Source organism: Salvelinus alpinus, chromosome 4 (genome assembly GCF_045679555.1).
Source record: "Salvelinus alpinus chromosome 4, SLU_Salpinus.1, whole genome shotgun sequence".
Lineage (NCBI taxonomy): Eukaryota > Metazoa > Chordata > Actinopteri > Salmoniformes > Salmonidae > Salvelinus > Salvelinus alpinus.
The window spans coordinates 33,243,620-33,254,566 of NC_092089.1; the positions used below are offsets into that span (position 1 = coordinate 33,243,620).

The 10,947-nt window shown below is 43.1% G+C and overlaps 1 protein-coding gene across 2 annotated transcripts; it reads left to right on the forward strand.

Moving 5' to 3' along the window:
* The first annotated feature begins 1,054 nt into the window (after positions 1 to 1,054).
* phc1 (polyhomeotic homolog 1) lies at positions 1,055 to 10,495 on the forward strand. Of its 2 annotated transcripts, XM_071396644.1 has the most exons (16): positions 1,055 to 1,260; positions 1,882 to 2,003; positions 2,588 to 2,701; positions 4,312 to 4,377; positions 4,502 to 4,645; positions 4,731 to 4,895; positions 5,028 to 5,109; positions 5,247 to 5,974; positions 6,069 to 6,207; positions 6,412 to 6,590; positions 6,729 to 6,795; positions 7,284 to 7,371; positions 7,534 to 7,705; positions 8,360 to 8,473; positions 8,874 to 9,114; positions 9,526 to 10,495. In XM_071396644.1, the coding sequence occupies exons 2-16, from the start codon at positions 1,887 to 1,889 to the stop codon at positions 9,675 to 9,677; spliced, it is 2,568 nt and encodes an 855-aa protein (XP_071252745.1). In that variant the 5' UTR covers positions 1,055 to 1,260; positions 1,882 to 1,886; the 3' UTR covers positions 9,678 to 10,495. The 2 variants fall into 2 exon arrangements, with proteins under 2 accessions (XP_071252745.1, XP_071252746.1); XM_071396645.1 differs by lacking the exon at positions 8,360 to 8,473.
* The last annotated feature ends 452 nt before the right edge of the window (positions 10,496 to 10,947 follow it).

Consider the following 10,947-nt stretch of genomic DNA (forward strand, 5'->3'; position numbering starts at 1 on the left):
CCAAGTCTCAAGGGAGTGGAAGAGGAACTGATGCTCTACTATGTCAAATGCTTTATAAAAATCTAAAAATAATATGAAGCTATCCTCGGTTATTAGGTCTGAGTAATCAAGTATGTCTAATACTAGTCTGATATTGTTAGAAATATGTCTGTTCCTCATAAAGCCAGACTGTGTTTCATCAATGATTGCATCCAGGACTTCTTTAATTCTTTTTGCAAGTGGTAAGCCTAATATCTTATAGTTATTATTAAGAAGACAAATTGGACGCCATTTATCGATGAGCAGCACTTCTTTTTTAGGCTTAGGTATCTGTGTTATTAACCCCTGACTCATTGTAGGAGGGAGAACATTGTTTTTAATACTCTCTAAAAAGACTTCAAATAGGAAGGGAGCTACTTGTTCAGAAAATAATTTGTAAAGTTCTGATGTAATTCCATCAACACCTGGTGATTTATTGTTCTTTAGATGTTTGACAGACTCTATAATCTCTTAAACTTTGATGGGTTCATCACACTGTTTAGATTATATATCACTGATAGCGTGAACATTATTCAGTGAGTCAAAAACATATCTGTGGATTCCTGACAGTACTAGAGCTATACAATTTTCTGTAAAAATTGCTACATGTAGCGATTAATTTTGGGTCATCTGTAATAACACCATCATCTGTAATAACACCATCAATGTTTAACTTATGGATAGTGTTATTTGTAGAGTGAAATTTCTCAAGTCTAAAGAAATAGGATGAATTCTGTTCTCCCTCCTCAATCCATTTTTTCCTAGATCTAATAAAGGCTCCTTCTGCTTTTAATCTATATATATTATCCAGTTAATTTTGTAACTCAATCAGTTCCATCTTCTCCTCCCCGAGAAGCCTGCTGGGGACCTCTGAGTAAGGGACGTTATCTTAATGATCACTTTTTCCTCCTCAGCTCTTCTGGTCTTAGCAAGATTACTACCACATTTTCTAAGGTATTTGGACACCTAAAATTTAAAGAGCTCGCAGTTCTTGCAATAATTGGATTGGCCTACTGTTCTGTCTCTGATGCATCTCAATGACGTAATTTTTGGCGCCGGAAAGGAACGGTAAAGAAAGAGAAGGGGCGGGATTTTTCTCATCTGCCTCATCGTTGTTTGCTTCACACAATAATCTGAAAAACATCACCAAAGATTCCTTCCAAAGCAAATGCGTTAAAACGTTTACGGATAAAAGCTGGATTTCATATTAAAAAAATACAAATAAAGGTCCAGGAGATTGAGGTAAGAGAAAGATTTCACAAAGTCTTGCGGTTAACTTATTATCTAGCTCTAGCTTAATAGCTAGCAATGCTAACGTTAGCCATATGCACTGTTGCTGCAATGATCTCGCCTAGTTTTTGTTCGAATTCAACATTGCCAGTCATTGAAAGTAAATTATATAGCTAGCTAATATCAAAACGCAATTGGCTGTCCTTAATTTTTAATGTCTATTTTAACGTTTTAAACGTTTGGAAGAGCACACTTCTTGTCAGTCCTTGTTCCCTTCTGGCTGCATCCCTCTCGGTCATCGATCATGTTGTTGACAGCCAGCCGGCCTCCTACCGCTAATGACAATTTCACCCATTGCATTCGCTAGCTAAGAATAGCAACTGCAAAAACATACAGCAATATATAGCTTTAGCAGTTATGGCCAGTTAATTTATAGACTAGATTAGAACGTGATAACTAGGTAGGGGTCTATTGAGGTCAAATGTGTGATACTGTGAATATAGATTTCTAGGTAATACAATTACTTTGCAATTGTTATGGTATATATTTTCATATAAGAAAGAAAAAAATAATGATTTGACAGTACTGTAAGAAATTAGTGCATGATTTGATTGACATTTGTGTTTTGTGCAGAGAGCATGGATACAGGTGATGACCAGAACACGGGCTCTACCAATGGGAATGCTTCGTCTGCAGGGAACACCCGCCCTCCCCAGATAGCCCACATGTCTCTGTATGAGAGGCAAGCTGTGCAGGTGAATTTATTTTAAAAAGCCTGCTGCGTGAATCATTATCTTTGATAATAGGGTGACTGTCTGCACTGAATGTGGGGCGGCAGGGTAGCCTAGTGGTTAGAGCGTTGGGCTAGTAACCGAAAGGTTGCAAGTTCAAATCCTCGAGCTGACAAGGTACAAATCTGTCGTTCTGCCCCTGAACAAGTCAGTTAACCCACTGTTCCTAGGCCGTCATTGAAAATAAGAATGTTTTCTTAAATGACTTGCCTAGTTAAATAAAGGTAAACAATGGTGAACGACTAGCCTTGCCTAGGAATGGCCAGTCAAGAAGACCATGTGCATACTGGGTTGCTGGTAACAAATCCTAGATGCCATTGCCTGCAGTTGTGCCCTGGAGCAAGGCACTTAAGCCCCCACAACAGCTCCCCGGGCGCCCAGTGTCGCAGCCCCCCGCACCTCTCCAAAAAATACCTGTCTTTCGTAGTGGTTGGGTTAAAAGCGGAAGTCAAATTTCCCTTGGACCTTGTGTGTATTTGAACAATGAAGTGATGTTAATCTTAATGAATATGATGTTGAGGATGATGGTGGTGATTTGTACTCTCTAGGCCCTTCAGGCGCTGCAGAGACAGCCGAACGCAGCCCAGTACTTCCAGCAGCTCATGCTGCAGCAGCAAATCAACAGTGCCCAGCAGCTTCACAACCTGGCTGCCGTGCAACAGGTAATAATAACACAATAATAACGGGTAGCACAACAGCTAATAACACAATGAAAGGTCACAGAACAGGCAATAACACACTAACAGGTAACACAACAGCTAATAACACAATGAAAGGTCACAGGACAGGTAATAACACAATAATAACATGTAACACAACAGGTAATAACACAATAACAGGTAGCACAACAGTTAATAACAAAATGAAAGGTAATAGAACAGGTAATAACACAATAACGTAATAACAGATAATAACACAATAATAACATGTAACACAACAGGTAATAACACAATAACAGGTAGCACAACAGTAACACAATGAAAGGTCACAGAACAGGTAATAACACAATAATAACGTAACAGAACAGGTAATAACACAATAATAACATGTAACACAACAGCTAATAACACAATAACAGGTAGCACAACAGTTAGTAACACAATGAAAGGTTACAGAACAGGTAACACAATAATAACGTAACAGAACAGGTAATAACACAATAATAACATGTAACACAACAGCTAATAACACAATGAAAGGTAATAGAACAGGTAATAACACAATAACCGGTAGCACAACAGTTAATAACACTATTATACAGCCACCACTAACATTGAGTGGCTGCTGCCAACATACTGACTCAACTCCAGCCACTTTAACAATGGAAAAATGTATCACTAGCCACTTTAAACAATGCCACTTCATATAATGTTTACATACCCTACATTACTCATTTCATATGTATATACTGTGCTCTATACCATCTACTGCATCTTGCCTATGCCGTTCTCTACCATCACTCATTCATATATTTTTATGTACATATTCTTCATTCCTTTACACTTTGTGTGTATAAGGTAGTTGTTGTGAAATTGATAGGTTAGGTTACTCGTTGGTTATTACTGCATTGTCGGAACTAGAAGCACAAGCATTTCGCTACACTCGCATTAACATCTGCTAACCATGTGTATGTGACAAATAAAATTAGATTTGATTTATACCATGGCATTGTTGAATACTTGTTTCTGATTGGCTTGAATGGCATTCTAGAGCATGCATTATTTCCCTATAACACACGGTAGAATTCAATGGCTGTAGTTCGTTCTTGCATGTTCTGTTTGAGCTGCTTTTGAAAGCAAAAGTTGAATTGAAAGCATTGGTATTGTTAAATTCGATGTTCATAGTAGCAAGCTAGGTATGATGTTTTGCTTAGCTGAACTAGCAAGTTTGTTTGTTTACTAAGACAACTGTAGCTATCTAGTAAACTTGCTAGCTACTTCAGTGGATGTTGAACACATTTCTACCGGCAAATGAACACATGTCTAGCAGTAAATGTGTTAAATTATAGCCATGGTATAAAAGGGATAATCAACTCAGGATTTTGCGTTCTCTGGAAAATAATGCAACCCCGTGGAAAGTCACTTCGCTAGCGCATCGTGGAACACACCTTCCACGTCATTCATTATTTTCCATAGAACGCATCACCCGTCGTTAGTTATCCCTTACATAACAGGTAATAACACAACACTAAGCAGAGGAATGCACTGCACTGTCACAACGTTCAAAGTTTTTACTTTCTCTTGACCTCTTTCATTTTGTGTTTCTCTTTCAGGCCACACTCGCTGCTAGTCGCCAGTCCAACTCTCCCAACCACAGTGTGTCCCAAGCAACCACCACTGTAAGTTTCACAGTCAATATTTCAAATAAAATATGGCAAGCGTTGTTATCCTTAATTGCAGTTTCTTAGCTTTCTTTGAGATTCCTCACATATGGCAGCGTCAACATTTTCCCTCTTGTCACAGGTCAATCTGAGCACTGCCTCTGGGGGAGGGACCATGACCAATACCCGCCCCCTCGGCCCTGCCACATCAGTGACATCATCAGCTCTCAGCCAATCAGTGCTGCTGGGTGGGAACTCAGCTGGACAGGGCCAGATGTACCTGAGAGTGAGTTGAACAAGGGGAATACTTTTTTTGTCAATTGAGAAGGAGCATCTTTATATTCAATAACCTCTGACCTATGAGCCCACAGGTCAACCGCTCCCTCAGGGCACCCCTCGCAGCCTCCCAGCTCATCTTCATGCCTGGTGGCACAGCAACGGCTGCTGTAGCGACAGTTGCACAGCAACAGCCTCAGCAACAACAGCAGCAACAGGAAGTCCATCCCACCTCCAATGCCCAATCCGACAATGACCAGGTATTAACCACTTCCTGTTATGAGAAGCAATTTCTTTTCAGTCAACATTTGTCTGCAATTACGATTTTGCACAGATAATATTGTTTCTAATTGTTTGCCTTATTTTCTCTCTCCCTCTACTTACTCTCTCAGGTGCAGAACCTGGCTCTACACTGCATCTCCACTCCCAGAGTGGCCGCAGTGAAGACTGAATTTCCAGACAGGAGAGACGCAGGTGAAAGGACTTATCTTTGCCTCCAATATGCAGACACAATTCTTTATCAATTTGTGTGCCACTAAGATGCAAACAACTGTCTGTCTCTCATTCCAACTTTAAACATGCTTTAAACTCTCTCTCTCTCCCTCTATCAGCCAACTATTCTTTTAGTCAACAACAACAACAGCATCCTCAGCAGCAACAGCAGCAGTTCTCTCAGAACACCCAGCAGCAGATACAACCCCAGCAGCAACAGCAACAAATGGCCAACAAACTGACTAGCTACACTCATCCCACTGCTCTCCCCAGTATAAATGTCAAGACTGGAAACCAGCTGAATATGGCCCCAACCGCTGCCACCTCAGTTCCCGCCTCCTCCTCCCCCTCTCTCACGCTCCCTCTCTCCCAGCTCCTCCTCTCCCCCTCAGGCCTTTGTCAAGCCCGGGCGGTAACCACGGTTACCCCTGCTGCTACGGTAACGCACATCCTAGTCCCCACCTCCAACGTTCCTACTTCCTCCCAGGGCTACCCCATAGGTTCAGTCGCCCCCAAAACTAACGTCAACACCCAGACCTTGGTGGTGCAGCCACTGCAGCAGTCCAACACTAACATGGACAAGGTGAGCCACAGCTCTGGCCCTGTGCACATACAGCCCAAAACCTCACAGGGTCACCGCTTACCTGTCCAGCTGCCCCCACGCCACCCTCCACCTATCCTCCCGGCCCCGCCCAACACGGGGGGCCATCACCCGCCCCATGTCCCAGTCCAGCTGGTGGGAGCCAGGCAGGGCTCAGTAGGAAACTCCCAGGCTTTGGCACAGGCCCGAAGCTGCTGCCCCCAGGACAACGGCACCGCTATAGCCTCTACTGGAGGGAACACCACGGTAACCCTCTTAGAAACTAAAAGAGTTGGGATGTGTGTGTGTGTGTGTGTGTGTGTGTGTGTTAATCAAAACTTGTCTCTTCCTGTTGCATCAGGCAAAGCCTGCAATTGGCTCATTGAAGAGGAAGTCGGAAACTGATGCAACCAATGAGATGGCAGTCGAACTTTCCCAACTTTGCTGTCCACCAATGAGAGATTCTGCCCCTCTATCTCCTGCCCCCACGTTGGACTCAGGTAAGATGTCTGAAGACATAATGTATGTTCTTTTTTAGTTGAATCCTATCTAAGTTTGGCGATTGCTTGATACAAGGATTTAAGGTTAAGTTGTAAAACTTAGATTCATGTTTGTTTTTGAATGAATAGTGTAAAAACTCTGACATTTCACCCACACTCTTTTCTACCCTGGTTCCCTCACTTCCTCTCTCTCCTTTTCTCCAGCTCCTAAAGTGGTGCCAGCCTTCTCCTCTCCCCCCACCCTGTCTCTGCCTCTGCCCCTGTCTCGGGGGGTGGGGGGTCAGGGAGACAGAGCCCCTCTGCCCCAGGCGGTGGTCAAACCTCAGGTCCTCACCCACCTCATAGAGGGTTTTGTCATCCAGGAGGGAGCTGAGCCTTTCCCTGTGAGTTCACATACCTGGCTAGCACCTAGCTACCTGCTTACCATGGATCAGGAGAGGAGTGGTTTTGTTTGCACAGAACTTTGCTTTAGGGCCAGAACATATCCTTCTCTAACACCCAAACTTGACATTGATTGACAGGTGACTGGGCCAGTGAAGGAGCCTATAGCCATGGGTGTTCAACAGGCTGACAATGGAGGCCCTGCAGGTTAGTGGGTGGTATATCTTCTACCTTCCTTAAAGAATACACTCCATACCAGCTGACTGATGCACCAGCCTTTATTTTGATTTGATTCTGCCTCTAATCCAGTTGCCTGGGAGATGTTGCAGTACTATAGCTTGATTCTGCCTCTGATCCAGTTGTCTGGGAGATGTTGCAGTACTATAGCTTGATTCTGCCTCTGATCCAGTTGTCTGGGAGATGTTGCAGTACTATAGCTTGATTCTGCCTCTAATCCAGTTGTCTGGGGGATGTTGCAGTACTATAGCTTGATTCTGTACAGTAGTTGTCATCCCTAGCATAGGAGGCTGGTGGGAGGAGCTATAAGAGAACGGAATCATTGTAATGTGTTTGACAACTTTCCATTTATTCCATTCCAGCCATTACAATGAGCCCGTCCTCCTATAGCTCCTCCCACCAGCCTCCTCTGACCCCTAGTCATCTCTGTACTAACAGTCTGACTCTCTCCTCACCAGTGTTGAAGTGTGAGTACTGTGAGAGCTTGGCTCCAGCTAGCCAGTTCAGGGGCTCCAAGAGGTTCTGCTCCAAGACCTGTGCTAAGAGGTACCCTAGCCACCTCACCTGTCTTCTCACTATATCACACACCTCTCTGACCAGAACAGATCTACACTTTAAAGTCAGCACTGTTGACATCACATTTTTGTCCTGGGTGCAGCCAACACTATTGACTCCTTGTTATTACCTGCTTTGTCCACTCTCCTCCAGATATAATGTGAGCTGCAGTCACCACTTCCAGGTCAGTAGGGGGCGAGCTTCTGCACGGCCGCCTTGTCCTCCCGTTCCCCCAGACAGCATCGTCAGACGCAGGGGTCCTCGCAGGAGTAGCTCGGAGATCGCCTGCGCTAAAATAGCCGGCAGACATTTGCCTGTCAAGGAGGTAAAGGGGATGTTTCTGATCCATGAAAGAGTCAATGCAATAGAAATGTTGTTGTTGTTTACTCTCCTCCTGTTTCAAGTTTGAATGTCACATACACAAGTATAGTGAAATTAATTTCTAACCAGCTCTAACCCACCCAACACTGCAGTAATCAATAACAATGTAATACTAAAAATAACAAGGTAGAACTGAAACACACCAGATAGAAGAACACGATAAAGTAAGTAAGCATACTATACTGAACAAAAATATAAACGCAACATGTAAAGTGTTGGTCCCATGTTTCATGAGCTGAAATAAAAGATCCCAGAAACTTTCCATACCCTCAAAGAGCTTATTTCTCTCAAGTTTTTTGCACACATTTGTTTATATTCCTGTTAGTGAGCATTTCTCCTTTGCCAAGATAATCCATCCACCTGACAGGTGTGGCATGTCAAGAAGCTGATTAAACAGCATGATCATTACACAGGTGCACTTTGTGCTGGGGACAATAGAAGGCCACTCTAAAATGTTCAGTTTTGTCACACAACACATGTCACAAGTTTTGAGGGAGCATGCAATTGGCATGCTGATTGCAGAAATGTCCACCAGAACTGTTTCCAGATAATTTCATATTCATTTCTCTACCATAAACCACCTCCAACTTTGTTTTAGAGAATTTGGCAGTACGTCCAACCGGCCTCACAACCGCAGACCACATGGTGTCGTGTGGGCGAGCGGTTAGCTGATGTCAACATTGTGAACAGAGTGCCCCGTGGTGGGGTTATGGTATGGGCAGGCATAAGCTACGGACAATAAACACAATTGCATTTTATTGATGGCAATTTGAATTCACAAAAATACAGTGACGAGATCCTGAGGCCATTTTTTTTTTGCTATCTGTGACCAAAAGATGCATATCTGTACTCCCAGTAGGGAAATCCATAGATTAGGGCCTAATGAAGTTATTTCAGTTGACTGATTTCCTCATATGAACTGTAACTCAGTAAAATCCATGAAATTGTTGCATGTTGTGTTTATATTTTTGTTCAGTGTGTATGTATAATATACATACATACATACATACATACATACATACATACATACATACATACAGGGTCAGTTCCAGTACCATATTTAAACTGCAGGCCTACATGTATGACGCTCTTCTCTCTATGATTGGCTGTAGTGTCGTTCTGAGTCCAGTCGCTCGGAGGATGTGTCCAGCTGTGACGGAGAGGAGGAGGAGGAAGATTCTCCATCACTCTCTCCTAGCTCCTCCCTCTCCTACCCTAGGCCCGCCCACTGTGATCCCCATTTGGACGACTCCGCTCAAGGCAGCCTCCCATTGGACGAGGCCAACTTCCTGTCTGGGAGCCCCGCCCATTGGGGTGTGGAGGAGGTCTGCAGGTTCATCTCTTCACTACAAGGTCAGTACTCATTCATTAACAGTCAATGAAGTAAACAATGCATAAAGAGTCTTCATAGGGGAATCTGTAAAAATGGAACCCATGGCCAACTGGTCAATTAGAACAGGGTTTCCCAAACTCGGTCCTGGGGGCACGTTTTGGGTTTTTCCCTAGCACTACACAGCTGATTCAAATAATTAAAGCTTGGTGATGAGTTGCTTATTTGAATCAGCTTCGTAGTGCTTGGGCAAAAACCTAAATGTGCATCCAGGGGGGCCCCAGGACGCAGTTTAGGTAACCCTGAATTAGATCAAAGAAACCAAGAGTTCTGGTTTGCCCATAACCCATGCCAAAGTGTATTTTAGGTTGATGTTCATTGCTAGTGAGCAGTCCCTTTTCATAGCGTATTCACTCTCTCTCCTCCCCTCCCAGGTTGTGAGGAGCTGGCTGCCCAGTTCCTGTCCCAGGAGATTGACGGACAGGCCCTGCTGCTACTCAGAGAAGAACACCTCATCTCCACCATGAACATCAAACTAGGACCCGCCCTCAAGATCTGTGCCTTCATCAACAGCCTACGAGACTGACGGGGGAAGGAGGGAGGGAGGGAGGAGGAAGAGGGGTTCCAATGAACTTCAAACTGGGACCCACACTAAAGACTTGTATTAGTGACATTCAAACCTGAGACCAAGACTGAAAGGGAGGGGGAAATGGGGGTTGATTTTTATCATAAACATCAATCATTTTAGAGACTAGATGAAGAGAAGGGGGTTAAATATAGGTAAGAGGGGAAATAATTAGAATATGCTTTGACTTTCCTGGACATTGAATGTGCAAAAAATCTGTTAGTTATGAGTGAGAGGTGAGCATGAGCATCTGATAGTCTGTCTTTAGAGTTCATGTTTGTGAGGTAAACTGACAAAGCATGGGTGAGTTCATGTATTTGTGTGTCTGTCAGTAGAAACATATACATACTCATGTGACACTACAAACGTGGTCACCTACAGTAACCGTGGCTAGCTAGCTAGGACAGTTCAAGTTGCCTTTTTCTACATTTCAACGGTGCTATAACCATAGTGTTATTATTGAAAATGGTCCATTTCACTTTTCTTTTTACAAAGTGGATTTGTAATGTTAATGTAGATGCCAGGCTCTAATCAAGTGTATGAAAGGACATTAAAGAGCTTTAACAAGTCGTTTTTTTATTTCACCAGATATGACTCTTTTATAGCTTTGATCTTTTGTACTACAATCAAAGTTATTATTTTGGTGTGGAAGGAAATTTTTCATGGAGGGGATGTAGTGAGTATTAGTAACTGACTGAACTACCTGAATATGGGTATTTGTCCTGAGAGGGGAGATACTCTGTGTATGCAGTACTACCAATAAACACCTGTTACTGGAACTATGCTCAGAGTGTTGTTTGTATATGGCTGCTAAAGACTCTCAGGGCTGAAACACTTCTGTTTTTTGTTTCTACTTGGTAGTTAATTGCACTCACCTGGTGTCCCAGGTCTGAACCAGTCCCTTATTAGGAGAGGATGAAAACTAGAAATATTTCAGCCCTCCGGGACTGGAATTACACTGAACTAAAATACAAATGCAACATGTAAAACCTTGGTCCCATGTTTCATGAGCTGAAATAAAAGATCCCAGAAATGTTCAATATGCACAAAAAGCTTATTTCTCTCAAATTGTGTACACACATTTTTTTACATCCCTATTAGTGAGCATTTCTCCTTTGCCAAGATAATCCATCCACCTGACAGGTGTGGCATATCAAGAAACTGATTAAACAGCATGATCGTTACACAGGTTTGCCTTGTGCTGGCAACTCCAAAAGGTGCAGTTTTGTCA